Raw genomic sequence first — 19446 nt, 5'->3', positions numbered from 1 at the left:
AAAACTGGGACACTGATACATTGTTGGTGGAGTTGTGAACAGATCCAACCATTCTGGAGAGTAGTTTGAAACTATGCTCAAAAAGTTATCAAACTGTGCATACTCTTTGACCCAGCTGTGTTTCTACTGGGCTTGTATCCCAAAGAGATCTTAAAGGAAGGAAAGGGATCCACATGTGAGAAATGTTTATGGCATTCCTTTTTGTAGTGGCCAGAAACTGCAAAATGAATCAATGCCCATCCATTAGAGAATGATTGGGTAAATTGTGGTATATGAATGTGATGGAATATTATTGTTCTGTAAGAAATGACCAGCAGGATGATTTCAGAGAGGTTTGGAGAGACTTACATGAACTGATGCTGAGTGAAATGAGCAGAACGAGGAGATCATTATACACTTCAACAACAATACTATATGGTGATCAGTTCTGGTGGACATGGCTCTTCAACAAAAAGATGATTGAAACCAGTTCCAATCTGCACCCAGAGAAAGGACTGTGAGAACTGAGAGTGGTTCACAATGTAGCAGTTTCATTCTTTTTGTTGTTGTTTGCTTGCATTTTATTTTCTTTCTCATTTTTTTCTTTTTTGATCTGATTTTTCTTGTGCAGCATGATAATTGTATAAATATGTGTACATATATTGGATTTAACATATTTTAACATATTTAACATATTGGATTACTTGCCATCTAGGAGAGGAGGTGGGGGGAAGGAGGGGAAGTTTTGGAACACAAGGTTTTGCAAGGGTTAATGTTGAAAAATTATCCATGCATATTGAAAATAAAAAGCTTTAAATAAAAAAAATTTTTAAAAGATGGTCATCTACCTGAAAGCCAGTGTAGTTTCAGGAAGGACTGAGGAACAGTCAGCATGTTCAGGCAAAATGTCAGGAACAAAACAAAAATCTGTATACAATGTTTGTCAATCCAACCAAGGCCTTTACTCCTGTCACTTGCGAGGGTCATAATGAACAATCATGGCAAAAATGGGGTCAGAATTGCATCATATGCCAATTTCACGAGAACATGCTCGCCTGAATCCTGTATGATGGATGATGCTCTCGTGTTTTCCCAGTTACCAGCAGACTGACATGAGGCTGTGTTCTTGCTCCCATACTTTTTAGCACGTGGTTTTCTTCAGTGTTGTGAGATGCCTTCAATGAGGACAAAAAACAGCATTAGAATGAAATCTGCAGACAGTAAATTATCTAACTTGAAAAGACTGCAAGCCAAGACTGAAGTGGAAGGAGAGCCGGTGTGCAACTTTGTTTGTAGATGGTGGTACACTCAGTTCAACCTTTGGGGACGAGATGCAAGAAAGTGTGGATTGATCTCTGCTGCTTGGGCTCATTTTGGCTTGACAGTTAACAAGAAACCAGAGGGAGGTTCTCCACTAACTGGCACCATGCCATCTGTGAAACCATCAGTTCCAGCAAATGGAGAAATTGTGAATGCCGTGGCTAAGTTCACGTACCTTGGCAATCTGCTTTCTGGATTCGTTCACATAGATGATGAGGTTCACATACAGTGCCAGAGCTCACTCCAAAGGAAAGTGGGTGAGAAAAAAGGTATTAGGCTGATGACCAACCTGAGGGTCTCCAGAGCTGTGGCACTGATCTCATTGTTGTGTGCAGTCTACCAGCGCTGTGCCAGAATGGCATCCCTTCCATTGGAGGTGCCTTAGGAAGGTTCTGAAGATCACCTGGAAAGCTCAGATCTTGCACCCTGAAATCCTTTCTCAAGCCGAACTGCCAAACACTGAAACCTACTGCAGAGAGCCGGATGCCAGGGGGCTGGCCACACTGCTCAGATGCCTGCTGGCACGAACTGTTCTCATCCACCATTCCCCTGGGGAAAGTCTTCACGTTTGTGGGGCAGACACCCTTGTGATTCCCTTATGGGTGTGAAGCCTGTCAGTTTCCCTCAGCCTGGTGTAGAATATGAGCAGAAGATCACTACCTGCCTTTGGGGACCTTCCCCTCTAAGAGAGAGCACGGCACCTCAGAACAAACCTTGGAAAGAGTGCAAGGCTGAAGAGAAAGGAAGCTCCCAAGCTCAGGACATGGGCTGGAAGGCAGGGGTGCAGCTGGAGAGCAGAGGAGGTTCTGGGCGGAAGCAGCCAGAGACAGGGCCACAGCTTGTATGAAGTTGGGGTGGGCTCAAGGGCGGGCAGGCTTCCAAGGGCATTTGTAGGGAGTCCAGGAGAAATCAGACTGCCAGTGGCGGCGCTCTCCAGAGTCACTGGTGAGGCAGGAAGGCTTGGGGGGAAGATGACGAGGGCCATTCTGGGGGACGTTCTACCCAGGTTCTGGCTCAGGACTGGGGCTCAGGAGAGGTGAGGGCCTGATAGATACAGATGGATGGATTTGAAATTCATCTGCTTAGATAAGGTGGAGATTTAATCCATGGAAGCTGATGAAGTCACCAAGTGAGAGATACAGAGAATAGAAAAGAGGGCTCAGGATGGGCTAGGGGTCCCCCCCCCAGTTAGGCCCCCTGACAAGGGAGGTTGAGGAGCCATCTGCAGTGGGGGAGGACAGTAGAGTTGCTGTTTGTTCTCTTGTTCCTCCTTCCTCTGCTGCGCTCCAGAGCAAGCATTTATCACATACCTACGGCATACAGAGGGCTGGAGTTGGGAGGAGGGAACCAAGCTTCAGCAAGCTGGCAGGTACCCTCCAGACTTGGCTGTCCCATGCTGACCGCTCCTCGCTGACCAGCCCTCCATCAGCAAAGGGAGGCGAGGGCCCGGCTCTGGTGTGCATGAGAGGTTCGGGCTCAGCCCCTGAGCAGAGCTCTCCGTGTCCCAGGTGCTTCGAGAAATATCTGCCTTTGATGTTGTCTACACGTCTCTGGTCATCTCCCACTCCGGGCGCATGGTGTTTGTGGGTACCTCAATGGGCACCGTCCGATCCATGAAGTACCCCCTGCCCGTGAACAAAGAGTTCAACGAGTACCAGGCACATGCTGGGCCTGTCACCAAGGTGAGAAGAGCCCTCCTTCCCTCCCTGTTCCTCCATTCTTCTAGGCATCTTCTGCCCCTATCCCTCCTTGGCCAACTCCCCATGAAAAAAGGCTCCAGGTAGTGACAAACAGGTAATGAAGTTGAGAGGCTTCCAAGGCTCCATGGAAATCTTCTCTTCTGGCCACCATTGGACAGCTGGTCATTCCACAGGCTCTGAGATCTCAGGGAGTGACTCCTGGGTGTTCAAGGCACCCCAACGGGCTGGCACCCTCTCCCCGGCAACAGAGACTCCCTCCTGGGGAAGCCCTGCCTTTGCCAGGGGGCCTGGAGATGGCTGGATGGGAAGGCAGGGCAGAGTCAGCACTCCCAAAGAGCACAGCCAGGAGACGGGGCACAGCCTTTCATGGCACTGGGCCAATGGCCTGGGCAGCCGTGGGCCAGGAGCCATCTCCCTCTGGCAGTGGTGCTGCTGGTCCTGCCCCCTCCCCTGTCCTTAGAGCATCTCAGCCTAGATGAAGCTACTGGACAGCCAGTCAGGAAGGCCCCATAGTGGGGAACAGCTTTGTTCAGAAGCCACCAGAGGCACGGACTGGGCCTCTGACTGGGGCCCCACTGTAGCCCTGATCCTCTTGGCCCCTTCATTCCCACTCCTTCCTTCTGTAGATGACCATTACATTTGATGACCAGTTCCTGCTGACAAGCGCTGATGATGGCTGCCTCATCACCTGGAAAGTCTTTGACAAGGATGGCCGGGGTGTCAAGAGGGAGCGGGAAGTGGGCTTTGCTGAGGAGGTGCTGGTCACCAAGACAGACATGGAAGAGAAGGTGAGGGCTGGGACTGAGCCTGTCCATGGTGCTCGCTCCTGGCCGATTCCTGCCCCATCCCACTGCAGGAAGGCACGGGAGGGTCTCCACATTGGGGGGCATAGAGCCAACACAGCCCGTTCTGTGGGCGCCGGCCCCCCCACACAGACGGGCATCCGGGAGCCAGATTGGCTGGCTTGGGAGAGCCCGTAGCTCAGTGGTTGTTGGACATTTACCCCAACCCCACAAATCCGAGCAAGTTCACTGTTTGTTTAGATTTATGAAAGTGACATCTATTTGTACACACACACACACACACACACACACACAGTCAGCCATATATACACATATTCACATATAGTGAGTATGTGTCTTGGAAGAGCCTGAGTGCCTCTTCTGAAAGTTCCAAGATCCTCAGGCCCAGAGAGAAGTGAAAATTAAGGAAGCCCCTCATAGGAAAAGGTCAGGGGCATTAAATAAAGAGAATGGGCCGCTTTGAGGCAAGCAAGCCCGGAGAGATTCCCTTGGACCAAGAGGCTTGTCCCCCGCCTGGGCAGCCAGGGGTCTGTGACATAGCAGGGGCCACCCTGTGGGGGCTGGGCTGGAGCTGGGACAAAGGCACCGTGTCCCTGTCAGTGAACCAGAAACTTGCGGCAAAATGTGGGAAATGGGCGGGAATCTCTGAAAAGTCCCATCTGACTAGGGCGGCCCTCTGCTCTGGCTCCCTTCCACACCTGGTCACAGAGGCCTACATATGTACAGAGTACGAGGTTCTGGGCTTTCAGGGCCGTACTGCCCCTGCCGAGCACCTGCCGGGTACCAGGGCCTCGCTGGCTCTGAGAGGGACTGGAAAGCAGCTTCAGATAAGTCAGGTGTAGGGGAGAAGGAGGAGGGAAGTAGGTCCGCAGGGCCCTTGCCCAGAGGGCTCGCCAGCCACTCCAGGTCTTCAGCATAGCCACAGTGTTGGGTGCCCTGGTGCTGGGGGGAGACTCCTGACACAAGACGGGGCCCTCCCCTCAGGGAGGGGCTACCCCCACATACGGGGCAATCCTCAGGTCCGGCCCAAGGCTGCGCTCTCCCTCCACAGGCCCAGATCATGCTGGAGCTGAAGACTCGAGTGGAAGAGCTCAAGATGGAGAATGAGTACCAACTCCGGCTGAAGGACATGAATTACACAGAGAAGATCAAGGAGCTGACGGACAAGTTCATCCAGGAGATGGAGTCCCTGAAGACAAAGAACCAGGTCTGTCTGCGCTTGGGGCAGTTGTGGTGGCCACCATCCAGCCTCCCTGGGCAGGGAAGGCTTCAGTCCTTGAGCCAGATGAGATGGAATAAGGGTGGGAATGGAGGAAGGGCTGGAGAACATGAGGGCATCGAGAGCCCCTATACACTAACTCTGGAGCAGGCTGGGCACTTATTAATCACGTACTGTATACCACGGAAAGGGAGAGGGAGGGTTGGGGGCCAAGCTCTTGGGAGCAGCACCTTGGAGTAGCCCAGACACAGAGTATTATTCTGTTACAATAAATGATGATCAGGATGCTCTCAGAAAAACCCATAAAGACTTACATGAGCTGATGCAGAGTAAAGTGAGCAGAACCAGAAGATCATTGCAGATGGGTGTACTATGGTACCTTGGGTGTGATGAACAGCTGGCAATGACTTGGTTATTCTCACCTCCAGTGAAAGAACTGATGCAGTCCGAATGCAAATCCAAGCAGACTCTTTGTACTTTCTTCATTTTCTTGCTAGGTTTTTGTAGTTTGGGGATTTGGTTTGGTTACAGTTTTTTGATCTGTTTTATTTTGCAACATGACTAATATAGAAATATATTTTGCGTGGCTTCACATGTATAATCTATATTAAATTGCTTGTCCTCCCAGAGTTTGGGGGGAGCAGGAGGGAGAAAGAGAGCAGATGGGACTCAAAAATTTTAAAAGTGTTTAAAATTTTGTTGCATGCAATTGAGAAAAGAAAAGAAAAAAAGAATTAAAACAACAATAATAATGGTACCCACATCGCAGGCTTGCTAGACCAGTGTGCTCTAGAAAAGTGAGCCCTGTTACTACCCCAGAGCCGGGAGAGCCCTCTCTCCATGATTGTCCTAGGCAGTGTCCCCAGGAAAGGCTGGATGGTCTTCAAGAGAAATTGACCTCCAAATTCTGGCCTTCGGTGATTGGGGGAAGTTCCAGAGAAATAGGTAAAAACAGGAAGGAAATCCCAAAACTTTGCTTGGGTTTCAGGTTCTGAGAACAGAGAAGGAGAAACAGGAGGCCTCCCACAATAACTATGTAGAGGATCTCTTGGAGAAGCAGAGCCGGGAATTACAGGACATTGGTGAGGGGACGGCGCCTTGGGGACATGAGGAGGGCTCCCCCTGCGCTGGGACAGAGGGTTACCTGGGCTTTGTGGGGAGGGGCCCCAGCAGCCTCGACTCCCCTTCCTCTCACCACCCCCTCCCCACAGCCTAGGCTCACAGATTCACCCCCTCGCCATCTTGCTCCTAGCAGCCTCCTCTGGAACTCTGGCCCCTACGCTCAGCTGTCAGTCAGTTCGGGTCTGGGTCTCATTGCTTCCCCATCTCCTTGCCACTCTCTCTCTGTCTCCCTGTCTTTCTGTCTGTCTCTTTCTCTCTGTGTATGTCTCTCTCACACCCACACACCCCTCATCATTCAGATGCCTCCAGGGGCTAACAGTTTAGAAGTGGAAGTGAGCAGAGAGGGCAGACACTAAAACTTGCCCAGAGAGGAGTCCCCTTTCCTCCCTTGCCTCTGGGGGAGGGAGAGCATGGGTCCCTGTGAGTCTCTTGGGGCTGCCCCTGCACAGAGGTGCCCATCAGGCTCTCCCCCCAGCCCAGGCGTCCTTGAGTCCCCTGTGCCAGCTCATCCCCTGGCAGCCATCCCTGGCAGCCTCTGGTGCCCTTCACCTTCAGCTCTGAAAGACTCTCTGCTTCTTTCCACAAATCCCCTGAAGTTCAGGCTGGGAGCAGGATTAGAACTTGACAACTTGGCTCCCCCACAGGGGGCCACAGCCAAACATGAGCCTCGTGCTTTATTTCTTAGAGACTTTGGACTTGGAAGGGCAGTGTGTATACAGCTGATGCTGACATGGGAAATGTGGCTGGGGGATCAGACAGTTGCCTCCCTTTAGCAGGTGGGGAGTGGAAGGGGGGACTCTCAAACAAGGCAGTTCCCCTGGCTGTTACCCTGGGTGACCCTGGGGTGGGAGGGAGTCCTTCAGTTCTGGTCAGGTCAGCTGAGGGCCCCGCCAGCCCCAGTCCTACCTGTCACACCAGCTTAGGTTTCTGTTGTCTCCTTGAGGACAGCCCCTGCTTTTTCCTCTCCATGTTTCCTCAGGCCTTAGCCCAGTGAGTACATATACAGGAGGTGCTTCATAAATGCTTGCTGACTAACTCCATCTCAGTCCCTTGTTTCTTTGAAATGTCCAGAGGCCTTGATCAGTTCAGCAAGCATTAAACACTATGTGTTGAGGGCTGTGCTAATGCTGGGGATGGAAAGCTAAATACAAAGCGATTTCCGTTTTGTCTCATTGAGTCTTAGAGACACCTGTGAGATCTATCTTGCCTCCCTGCATTGGGGACCTGGGTCCCCAATTTTGGGCATTTCTGAGCACGGATCTGAGGTTGTGACTTCCTGACTGCTGGCCTTTGTAGGATTCCAGCTCCTGTGACCTTTGAGGTGTCTCAGCTCCCCTCCCTCTTCTTCCGCTGGTGCAGGAAGACCCAGTTTGGTGACGTATTCAGTGTTGTTACTTCTCCATCCTTCCTTTGCAAGCTTTTTGGATTCCATTTGCAAGACACCATAGAGATGTTCCTGCTGTCCTCCTTGGGGGCACTCCATTGCTAGGCAGGTGTCCAACGTGTTTGTACCTGGTGCTGGAGTCAGGGCCCTTATCAGCTCTTGCCTTGCTTGGGATGGGCAGCTATGAAGGGAACCAGTGCCATGGACCTTACTCATCAGATTTGGTGACAGATCCTAGGTTCCTATCAGCAAGGACAGCACAGTGACTTTGAAAGGAGACTCGGAACTGCCACATCCTCCCATTCACTGGCCAGATGGTGTTACATGAACTCAACTCCACTCCCTTGTGTGAGATGCATGGACAAGTCCAAGCCAGGAGGTCTCTCGGGAGGCCGTCTGTCCTCATGGGGCTGCCAGCCTTCTCTCACTCTGTTCTCTTGCCTCTCCATACATTTGCATGGTGCCTGAGGCACTGACCCAGATCCAGCTGCATCTAAGAAACAAAGATTCGTTTTATTTTATTTGCTTTTCTTTTTTAATAACTTTTTATCTTCAAAATAAATGCAAAGATAGTTAACATTCACCCCTGAAAAGCCTTGTGTTCCAAATTTTCTCCCTTCTTTCCCCCTCTCCTAGACAACAATTACCAACATTTAATTTATCCATACATATCTTGCTTCATAAAAAAAATCAAGTCAAAGAGGAAAAAAATGAGAAAGAAAGAAAAGCAAGCAAACAATAGAAAAGATGATCCCCATTCAGTCTCTACTTTCCTCTTTCTGACTCTCTCCATCAAAGTCATTGGAATTGACCACACTGATGAAAAGATGTCCATCAGACTTGATCATCACGTAATCTTTTTGCTGCTGTGTACAGTGTTCTTGTGGTTCTGCTCACTTCACTTAGAATTAGTTCATGTCAGTCTCTTCAGGCTTTTCTGAAATCTTCCTGCTGATCATTTCTTACAGAACAATGATATTCCATAATATTCATATACCACAGTTTATTCAGCCATTCTCCAACTGATGGGCATCCACATAGTTTCCGGTTTCTGGCCACTACAAAGAGGGCTGCCACACACATTTTGGCACATGCAGGTTCCTTTCCCTCCTTTAATCTCTCTTTGGGATATAAGCCCAGTAGAGACGCTGCTGGATCAAAGGGGAAGCACAGTTTGATGGTTCTTTGGGCATAGTTCCAAATTGCTCTCCAGAATGGCTGGATCAGTTCACAACTCCACCAGTAATATTTTAAGTGTCCCAGTTTCCCACATCCCCTCCAACATTTATCATATCTTTTTCTTTATCTTAACCAACCTGAGAGATTTGAAGTGGTACTTCAAAGTTGTCTTAATTTGCATTTCTCTAATAGTGATTCAGAGCATTTTTTCATATTACTAGAAATGGCTTTAATTTCTTTGTCTGAAAATTGTTCATATCCTTTAACCATTTATTAATGAAAGAATGGCTGGTATTCTTATAAATTTGCATCCCATTCTCTATATATTTTAGAAATAAGGACTTGATCAGAACCCTTGGATATAATTTTTTAACATCCAATTTTCTGCTTCTCTATTCATCTTGGCTGCATTGGTTTTGTTTGTGCAAAAGGTTTTTAATAGAATTTAATCTAATCAAAATTTCATAATGTTCTCTAGTTCTTTGGCCATAAATTCCTTCCTTCTCCACAGATCGAAGAGGTAGACTATCACAAAGATTCATTTTTTTCAAAAGCTCCCAGGGTCTTGCCGAGCCTTCTTCCTCTTCCTCTCCCCGAGGGTCCACTTCATGACCCTCTTCCAGACATTCCCCAAGCCTGGAATTCTAGGTCCCCACTTATTTCCAATCTCTGGCTCCTCCCGCATCTCCAGCTAAAGGCTATAGGTGGGTCCTGGGTTGCTCTCCAGCCTTTCTCCTTGTCCGTTCTGCTCTGTCCCTACGGGCCTTGGGGGGGGGGGGTAAGCCCGCCCTTGTTTCTGCGTGGAGCACAGTGCTTTGCCCACGGCAGCAGTGCTGCAGCCCCCGCCTCGCTCTCGGGCTCCCCCTTGGGAGGAGGCCCCAGGCCCCCAGAACCTCAGTTCTCAGAGGCTCCCCTCCCGCTTCCTAGAGTGTTGTAACAATCAGAAGCTGCTGCTGGAGTATGAGAAGTACCAGGAGCTGCAGCTCAAGTCCCAGCGGATGCAGGAGGAATATGAGAAGCAGCTCCGCGACAACGAGGAGACCAAGAGCCAGGCCCTGGAGGAGCTCACCGAGTACTACGAGGCCAAGCTCCACGAGAAAGCCAGCCTGCTGGAAGAGGTGCCCTGGGGCTGGCGGGGGCGGGGGAGGGGAATCCTGGTGGCCTCCTCTCCCCTTCACATGAGCCCAGTAGGCTTTCTGTCAGGTCTCCATGAACCTGAAGAACTCGGGAGCGCCTTAGGGAGCAGAGGCCCGAGCCCCCGTTCCACAGCATCTCTGGTAGCACGCCCCCACAACCCAAGCCCCCCTCCCCCCCTCCCCGGCCCTTAGCCCGTCTCGAGGCGCACGCGGAGGGAGGGGGCCCTTAGCCCGTCTCGAGGCGCACGCGGAGGGAGCCGGGCCAGGGGGCTGACCCCTGCGCCCTCCCCCGCCGTCCCGAGCCAGGCCCAAGATGACGCCCGACAGCAAATGCGAGAGTTTGAAGAGACCAAGAAGCAGATCGAGGAAGATGAAGACCGAGAGATCCAGGATATCAAAACCAAGTACGAGAAGAGACTCCGAGAGGAGAAGGAGGCCAACTTACGCCTCAAAGGAGAAACGGGCATCATGCGCAAGAAGGTGAGGGCCCCCTGCGGGGGGAGGGGGGAGAGGGCGGCGGGGGGAGGGGAGCTGCCCGGCCCGGGCCGGGAGAGGACGGCCGCCCCCTCTGTCCCCGCCCCTGGGAGGACCCCGAAGGGTTTCCCACCCGCTCCTTCTACAAACGTTGATTCACGACCCGGGGGTCTGTGCGAGGAAGCACCAAGCAAAGGCAAACTTAAATTTCCCCCACCCCGAGGTTCTGCTCGGGCGAGCGGATCGGGCGGCACGCATACACACATGCACGCGCACACAGCCCTCGCGCTCCCTGCCCAGCTCTCCTCACCCTCCCCCGCCTCCTTTGGTCTGGATTTCCAGGCCTTTTGCTTTGCCCTTCCCCCTCCTGAAAGCCGGGGCCCAGCGCCAAAGTCCGGGGCCTCGAGGTGGTCTGGCCCGGCCCCCTCCCGCTCCTCCTGGAAGGTGGCTGCCCGCGTCTAGATCGGCCACCCGCCCGGGGCCGGCCTGACGGACGGATCCATCGGTGCCATGAGGACCCAGCAGTGGGACTTGTCCTCCAGTGAGGCAGGCCGCAGTCCCTGGGCCTCCGGGGTGGAGCTGCTCCACAGCTGGTAATGAGCGTGGCTGCGCTGGCCCGCCATGGCCAGCCTCCCGGGCGGTCAGCTCCTCTGAGGACCCGCCCCTCCTCTTCCTCCCTCGTGCTCCGGTCAGAGTTCTCCCGAGGCCCTGGGACCGTCCCTCTGAGGGAGGCACGGGGAGGCTGGCTGCGGGACGCCAAGGGGCGTGGGTCACCCACCGTCCGCTGGGGGCGGGTTCCAGTTCAGCAGCCTGCAGAAGGAGATCGAGGAGCGGAACACGGACATCGAGGCCCTGAAGGGCGAGCAGGCGAAACTCCAAGGGGTCATCAAGGCTCTGGAGAAGGATATCCAAGGCCTCAAGCGGGAGATCCAGGAGAGAGACGAGACCATCCAGGACAAGGTGACAGGCTGACCCCCAGGACATGGCCCCAGACACAGCCTGGCAAAGGGGGGTGAGTGGGAGCTGCCTCTGATCCCATGGGGCGCAGGGACCAGTCATTGTGACCATGGCGTCCTGCAGGGCGGCTCCCCTCGGTGTCCACACCGCCTGCCCGGCTCAGGGCCCCTCCCCTCGGTGTCCAAGTCCACAGGGTTTCATGGGCCCCAGCCAGCATAGGGAGGGGGTTGCTCTCTCCCCAAATCCTGAAGTGTGGCCCTGTGACCCCTTTGCCTTTTCTTAGGAGAGGAGAATCTATGACCTGAAGAAAAAGAACCAGGAGCTGGAGAAATTCAAGTTTGTGCTGGACTACAAGATTAAGGAACTGAAGAAGCAGATCGAGCCTCGGGAGAACGAGATCAAAGCCATGAAGGAGCAGATCCAGGAGGTGGGCAGCCCCACCCCCCTCGTCAGCCGTCCAGCCCCCTCAGAAGTCCCTCCCCACTTCCTTCTCTACCCCCTCCCTCTGCCTGGGCCAGCTGTAGGCAGGCAGACGCTGGGAAAACAGAGGGGGGGGGCAGGGAGGAGCTCTGCCCCCATCCCTGCCCTCAGCCCCCAGATCCTGGGGAGAACCTGGGCACTTTGGCTGGAGGGACCCCGGGATTTCCTTCAGGTACAGCCTCGGGGCCCATTGGTGGCCAGACAGAGTCTGGGAGAAGGGGCTTTGTTCCAGATTTGAACCCTGGACATCCAGAGCCTTTGTAGGAAGGGCCTGGAGAGGTTCTCGAGCCGAAGCAGTGACTGGGGGTCCCGTCTGAGGGGCCACGCGGGACATGCCTCCCTCCTCTCCACACAGCCCCCAGAACCACTGGGCTGCTCTGTACAACAAGTCTGTTTCAGGAAAGGTTTTCAGCCCCAGTGGTGGCCACGTGACTGTTCCAGACCCTGTCTGGAGGCCCCAGCATTCCCACTCCCACACACCCATGGCCTGAGTGACCTTGGACATAGCCACACATTCCCTGGCCCAGACTCTGGCCTCTGAGGAGAAGAAGCAGTGAAGAAGTCTTCAAGGAGGACCAGCTCCATCTCCCAAGACAGCCCAGCAGGGCCCCACATACTCCAGGGGCCCTTCTCTTCTGCGGGGCGGCTGGGAGCCCTCTCTGCACTCTCTTCAGACTGAAGACAAGGTTCAAGAGGCCAGCACGTTCCCAGAGTGGTCCTCTGAGCTTGCAGGCCACTCAGACCCTTAGATCTTTCTCAAGACACCAGGCTTCCCCCATCCTGCATTTGGGGAGCTAATGTTTTACTCTCGGGACTTTAGTTCTTACTCTATAAAACTCTGGATTTGCCACTTCCTGAGGTCCAGCCCAAGGCTTGAACCTCTGGAGATCCTTTGGGAGCCAGCCCACCCTGTTTGGGTACAGTCGCGAGAGCCCCCGGCTCTGTCCAGATCCCAGGCACGGACACAAACATAAGCCGCCCTGGCCAAGCCCAGGACTCCGGGCTTGCCGGAATGCTCTGGAAGCAGCATGGTGGTGTTTTCCCCTGCTGCAAGCCCCTTCTGGAGGCCAGGAATGTAAGAGGACCCTCTGGGAAGGGCCAGAGTCCTACATGTGCTGCCCGAGAGCCATCCCTGCCATTCTAGGCTTGTAGACTTCCAAGGGAGGCGAGCTGGGCCCTTCTGAGGCAGCCCCTCCTCCTGCTCCCCTGGCCCTGGAGTTCTATTCCCCTGGTCCTGGTTCTGTCCTGGGGCCAAACAGAACAAGTCCTTGTGTTTGTTGCATGAGTGACAGTCCTTGTGGTTGCATGGATCCTACTTTCTAAGTGACAGTCCTTGTGGTTGCATGGATCCTACTTTCTAAGGATGGCTGAGCATCTCACAGATAGGACTGCATTTGATCCTCCCAGCAGCCCTGGGGGCATGCACTAGTCTCATCATCTTCCCAGCAAGGATCTTACAGATGAGGAAGCAGAGGCCGACAAGGGAAGTGTCTGGCCTAAGATCACCTAGATTCTAAACATCTGAAGCTAGACTTGAACTCCGGTCTTCTGTTCCCAGATGCTCCCGGCTGCCGCTTGGACTCTGGAGGAGCCATGACCAGGACAGAGTGCAGAGGGCTGCAGCCATAACCAAACGCAAGATGCATTTTTTCCTGTCCCATTTTGTCTTAGATTGGGCCGGGCCCTGCCACCAGCCTGTGCCCCCTTCCTCCTGATCATTCCCAGCTTATCCTTCACATCATTGGCTTGGGCCCAGTTATTCCTGTGGTTTCCTGCCCTGAGGACTGTGAAGAGGGGGCCACCTGGGCCTCAGTGAGCCAGTGATAAAGAGCAGCCCAGGGCAGCCGAGTCCTGGAGCCTCCACGGCCCACCTGCTCTCCATCCGGCTCAGTGCATCAGTGTCTGCTCCACTGTGACCCACAGCTTTGTGCTGGCCATACCTCCAGCATCGTCCTCATCTGCTGGCCTGGCACTGCCCTCAGAATGAGAAATGAGGCCGAAGGCAGCCGGCCTTCAGTAATCAGCCCTTTCTGGGTGCTCAGCCAACCGGCCCTTCAGGGAAGTGTTCTAGAATGTTTTGAAGAAAGAATCAAAGTCAAGTTCACTGTCTTAGAGCTTACAGATTCTGGTATTGACTGGACTTGCAGTCAAGAAGGACCTAGTTCAAATTCTGCCTTAGACACTTAGTAGCTGTGTGACTCAAGCAAGTTGCCACCCCAGCCTCAGGTTCCCTATCTGCAAAATGGAGACAATAGGAGCACCAATCTCCAGGACTGATGAAATAGGATGTATAAAGTGCTTTGCAAATCTATGATTAGTATTTTCCTTTTTAAAAAAACCCAAACAGATCTTGTGATTCCTCTTCCATTTATACAATCTCTCCCATAGCTTAGTCTATAATGGGCCAATTCTTTTGGCATCCAGTAAGTCTTAAGCTGGGCCAGGGGTCTTGGATTGATCCAGAGCAGCTGAGCCAGGCTTATTCACTGTAGCCCTTCTTAGCTTGGGAACCTGTCCTGTTACTTGGAGTGCCAAGGTCCTTGTCCTTGTTCCCCTGTCCCGAAGGGGAAGGTTCTCTCCAGCTGTCCCAGAGCTCATCCAGCCTGCCTTTGAAGGCCTTGTCCAGGCCCAGTCTATCCTCCTCCACAACCACGGCAAGCTGGCACTCCTCTGAAGCTTCTCCAGATCTCGGTGCAGATTGTGCCTCCCTGACTCCTGCTGCTCTAGTCTCCTGGGGTCATGAAGAACAAATGTAACCTGTCTTCTCAAAGCCCCTTGGATGCTTGAGGAGGCTATAGCCACAGTGTCCAACCAGACGATTCTTTTTTTCTAATCCTGGTTCTTTGGCCAGGGAGCTCCTGAGGGATTCTTTCCTATGCCCCCCCTCCACCCCAGGTGGAGGGAGCAGAGCCAGGAGAAGGATGTATACTGAAATAACACCACCAGAAAACAACTTGGGAAGACTTAGGAACCTGGTGAACATCATGAACAAATAGCCCTATTTCCGCAGGACCTGTGATGAAGCATTGAACTTAGCTCTGGGCAGAGGGCAGAAAGAGACAGACCTGTTTGGACTTGGCTTCCCTGCAAATGTGTTTGGTTCGACTATGCAAATTTGTTATAAGGGATTTTTTTTTCTGGTTTTTATTGGGGAGAGAAGAAAGTTCAGAAAAATACACAAGCAGGACAGCTTTGGAAATTCCTCAACAAGCATTTATTAAGCACCTATCGTGTACCAGACACTGTGCTAAGCACTGAGGTTAAAAACAACAGTCCCTGCCCTCACAGAGCTCACCTAGTCAGAAAAACAACATGCAAACGGGAGCTATGGGATCTATACCGATAAATGAAAGTAAGGGGGGAGAAGGGCTCTAGTAGTAGTAGTAGTAGAAGTAGATGATAGGAGAGGCACAGAGAGGAAGCGGGAGGGCATTTCAGGTAGGGGCATGGCCAGTCCAAAGGCCCAAAGATGGGAGATGGAGTGTTAGACTGCACCAATGGCCAGGAGCCCAGTACCATTGGATTACAGGGGTTTAAGAATAAGGGCCCTGAAATGAAGGCAAATGTGAGTGGGATTGGGAAAGTAAAGCGGGGCACTGAGAACACATTTGGGCCTTTCTAAAGCATGTAGTTCAGCCAGTGGGCAAGATGGCATGTTCAGACACCAGGGAGGTGGAAGCAGGGGGTGCTCTGGATTGGGCAGCGTTAGGGCTGCCTATATTGAGTGTTCTCACTAAGTCTGGCATTAATGGGATGCACCCTGGGAGGCACCCGGCTTCCCAAGAAGAGGAAAATGAGCCCTGGCTGAAAGCAGAGCAGCTCCTGTGCTGCCAGCCCAGGCGCAGTGGGGAGCCCCTGCCTTAGACAGTCTCCCTCTGCATTCCGCCCTCTGGATAGAAATGTACATTGGAAGGAGGAGGAAGGAGCAGGTCAGAATCTTTTTATGTTTTTCAGAATCTTTTTTTTAAAAAGAAATTGTTTCTAAAAGAAGCTCCTCTTGCTCTGGATTAAAGCACAAACTCCCCTTCACACATTCGATCCTTCAGCTAGACTGGCCCGCTACTATCTCTCACCCACATGGCAGCCCTCCATCTCCCATCACCGTGCCTTTGCTCAGGCTATCCCAGATGCCTGCGGTGTACTCCCGTCTTTCCTTTTCTTGAATCCCCTGGGATGATTCCTCCTGATACCCTGCTTGCTAGTGCCCACCCCCCAGAAATAACTATATGTTTTCCTAAGTACATATGCATTCTTCATGTAGGCTTGAGGGTATGGACTCACTTTTATTTCTCATAGCTAGAACAGTGCCAAGCACACAGTAGGCGCTTGATAAATGTTTCCTCATTTGCACTGTTTGTAACCACTTAGTTCCAATGGGGACAAGGAATGGAGGAACATCTGAGGGCAGTGGGGTTCCACACGGGCACCTGGCTTTCTCCTTCCTTTCTCCTCTGCAGATGGAGGCAGAGCTAGAGCGATTCCATAAGCAGAACACACAACTGGAATTGAACATCACGGAGCTGTGGCAGAAGCTCAAAGCTACGGACCAGGAGATGCGCCGGGAGCGGCAGAAGGTAAATCGGCTGAGTCCGGGAGCGCCATCGGATTGAAGGATGGGCTTCTCGCTGTCCACAAAAGCCATTTCGCTTGGCCTCAGTGGGCCAGACCCCTGTGAGTGTCCAAGAGAACCTTCCCGAGCAGCAGAGCTGTCCTGGTGTGGGCAGGTGCAGGGAGGTGTGGGGAGCTGGGGGAGAGGGAAGGGATCAAGGTCTGGGCCAAGCCTCAAACCCACGGGTGGAGTCTGACAGAGTCTGGGGCTGTTTGTTTGGGAGCAGGGCGGGCTCAGAGCCAGCAGGGCAGAGGCTCCACCCACGGGCTCTGCTGAGGAGGGGGCAACCAAGTGCTTCTCTGTCCCTGAAGATCAAAGAGGAGGGCAGCAGCAGGGGCTGGGCTGCTGGGTCTCCCTCTCAGGACCTGCCCCAATGCCTTGTTGAGGGAGGCACCGACTGTGACTGGGAAACGGCCTCTCAGCTGGCGTCGTGGCGGTCTCCCGGTGTCAGGCTCCAAGCCAGCAGGGGCAGGGGGTCCTCAGCCCTGGCTGGAGCCCAGGACCACCCTTGGCTGACGACCCTTGGCCTCTGCCCCTTGGCCCCTGCCCCTTGGCCCTGGCTCACTTCTAAGCAGGAGCTCTGCTTCCAGGAGCGGGACATGGAGGCCCTGGTGAAGCGGTTTAAGATCGACCTGCACAACTGTGTGGGCTTCATCCAGGAGCCGCGGCAGCTGAAGGAGAAGATCCGTGCGCTCTTCGACAAGTACGTGCAGCAGGCAGACATGGTGAGTGGGAGCCCTCCCCGCCTGCCCCGCGCCCCGCGGCCCAGCCCCGCCCACCTGGCCTGCTCCTCCCGCCCCCACAGGTGGAGATCGTGGGCGTGGACACAGACCTGCAGCAGGAGTACATCCGGCAGAGAGAGCACCTGGAGAGGAACCTGGCCACGCTCAAGAAGAAGGTGGTCAAGGAGAATGAGCTGCACCGCTCCGACAACGTGCGCATCATGCAGGTAGCCCCGCCCTCGGACCCGGCGCGCTGGGGACCCCTCCAGGAGCGAGCAGAGGCCGGCCGAAGCCTGAGTCCCCGAGGCTGCACCCGCCTTCGGAGGCCGGCCCGCCCCCCTCCACCGGGGCAGACAGATGGGGGGCAGGTCCCGCCGGTTGCTTCCCCTGGGCCACGCCGCCCTGACCCCCCTACCCCCAGGCTCACCCATCTCCTCTCCTGCCCAGGGAAAAGCCCGCCGGATGTTCCGTTACCCTCTGCCTTGGGAATGCCTCCGGTCCTCCAGGCCAGGACCGCGCGCTCACTCTCCCTTTTTTCTGCAGGAAAACGTGAGCTTGATCAAGGAGATAAACGAGCTGCGAAGAGAGTTGAAGATCACGCGAGCCCAGGTGCACGACCTCGAGTCGGCTCTGAGGCTCACCAAGAAGCTTCGGCACTCGGAGGTCTCCGAGCCAGGTACCGGGCTGACTGAGCAGCAGCGCCCCCTGCCTGCGCCCCGAGCCGGCGGCAGTCCCGCCCCCCCCCCCCCTCCCCAAGCCAGCATCCCCCAGGAACGAAGGAGGCCAAGCTGGACAGGAAATGGAGAGAGTGCCTCCTCTGCTGGAGGCCCTGCCCGGCTCCTGTGGGCACACACACAGACACGTGCACATGCACACATGGGCACACATCTGTACACGTGGACACATGGCCTACACAAGTGCACACACATCTGTCTGAGTTTTATTGTTGCATCTTGGGCTCCAGACTCCCCACACAGCCCGTCTCATTCCTGCGTCTGATTTTGGGATCTTCCGGTCTGGCCCTTTTGCCTGATGTCCATGAATTGTATTACTGTGTCTCACGTTCTAGATCACCTCCTACCCCAGTCTCATTCCTGGGTTTAATTTCTAGACTCCCCTCCCCCAGCCTCACTCCTTTGTCTAATATTCCAGGCCTCTGGCCCTTAGGGTTTCCTGTTCTAGGTCCGTGGGCTCATTTCTAGGTGTGAGGTTATCAGACTTGTCTCAAATCCTTTTCCAAGAACGTGGGAGGACCCATGGCTTACAGAGCCAGATCTTTTCCTTTCTTTTTGCCTCTCATAGCACCCAGTGTGGAGAAGCCCTCCACTGCTGGGATTTTGAGACTGAATGAGGAAGAAGAAACGGAGCGGATCATAGAGATGCAGCGGCTAGAGATCCGGCGCCTGCGGGATCATATCCAAGAGCAGGATCAAATTCCGGGGATTCACCCCCCGGGGAGGCTCCCCTCCTTAGAGAGTGACCGGAGTATTGAGAATGGGAGCAACTGAGCCTCCTGACCAGGAAGCAGATTCAAGATCGCCGCTTGGAGGCCTGGAGGAAGAGGCCTCTGTCCTCTCTGTCCCTGGCTGGTCTGAAGACCCGCTCAAGCCGGGTCCTGTTTCCTGAGCCCCGGGGAGAAGGCAAGGGGGAGAATAAAGGAAGTGTCTGCCTTCAACCATTGACCGTTCAGTTGTTGGGCCAGGGGCCAGAGGGAGGCAGAGCGGGGCTTCGGACCTTGCCCATCTCCTTGCTCCCTGCAGAGGTGGGCACCATCTCCTTCCCCACTTCCCCTCCTGACAAATTCAGGCAAGCAAGGAAAGGAGACAAATGGAAAGAGTGACCACACTTTTCCTCTTGTTCCCTGGAAGTGAATAATGCCAGCCTCCTCAGTCATGGCTGGGCACCCATGAGGCTCCAGCCCTCCTGGGCTTTTCGGTGGAGCCCCAGAGCTCTCTCTCTTCCCCTGCTGGATTCACTTCAACCAGCCCAGCCCCCACCATTCGACCCTCCATCCAAGATTCCCAGCCTGTGCTCTCTCTGAGGACTGGAGCCCTCTCGACCCCAACCCGCTGTATTCAAGATCCCCACCTTCCTGCTTCATTGGGAGTAGAACTGGAGCGTCCTCTCAGACTCCTGTCCCCCAAATGAGGCTCTCTATCCTGGGTGCTTGACTAGAGCCCTCCCTCAGCCCACACTGTCTCCCTTCCTAGGGAAAGTCCATCCCAAGTCCTCAACCTGAAATGTTTTCCTATGAGATTCAGCTCAAGTTCCACCTCTAGATCAGCAGTCCAGACAGAGGCAAGATCACGGAGTCTTGGGTGTAAAAAGGCCTTGGAGACATGGAGTCCAAACCACATCCAAA

General features: G+C 53.9%; 1 protein-coding gene across 4 annotated transcripts in view; it reads left to right on the top strand.

Annotated features, from left to right (window-relative positions):
• CFAP57 (cilia and flagella associated protein 57) overlaps positions 1 to 18759 on the top strand; it is a 46185-nt gene extending 27426 nt beyond the window's left edge. The window contains exons 11-23 of one of the 4 annotated variants that reach the window (XM_074266202.1): positions 2808 to 2981; positions 3626 to 3787; positions 4854 to 5009; positions 6010 to 6103; positions 9634 to 9824; positions 10149 to 10322; positions 11118 to 11276; positions 11557 to 11700; positions 16211 to 16327; positions 16953 to 17087; positions 17168 to 17311; positions 17628 to 17760; positions 18387 to 18759. In XM_074266202.1, coding sequence (XP_074122303.1) covers positions 2808 to 2981; positions 3626 to 3787; positions 4854 to 5009; positions 6010 to 6103; positions 9634 to 9824; positions 10149 to 10322; positions 11118 to 11276; positions 11557 to 11700; positions 16211 to 16327; positions 16953 to 17087; positions 17168 to 17311; positions 17628 to 17760; positions 18387 to 18592 — 1989 coding nt within the window. In that variant the 3' untranslated portion in view covers positions 18593 to 18759. Of the gene's footprint in view, positions 1 to 2807; positions 2982 to 3625; positions 3788 to 4853; positions 5010 to 6009; positions 6104 to 9633; positions 9825 to 10148; positions 10323 to 11117; positions 11329 to 11556; positions 11701 to 16210; positions 16328 to 16952; positions 17088 to 17167; positions 17312 to 17627; positions 17761 to 18386 lie in introns of those variants that run through there. The other 3 variants (XR_012481896.1, XR_012481895.1, XM_074266203.1) reach the window with 3 other exon arrangements.
• The last annotated feature ends 687 nt before the right edge of the window (positions 18760 to 19446 follow it).

Source organism: Sminthopsis crassicaudata, chromosome 4 (assembly GCF_048593235.1).
Source record: "Sminthopsis crassicaudata isolate SCR6 chromosome 4, ASM4859323v1, whole genome shotgun sequence".
Lineage (NCBI taxonomy): Eukaryota > Metazoa > Chordata > Mammalia > Dasyuromorphia > Dasyuridae > Sminthopsis > Sminthopsis crassicaudata.
The sequence above is the reverse complement of the archived record's forward strand: the minus strand, read 5'-3'. Positions and strand labels throughout refer to the sequence as shown.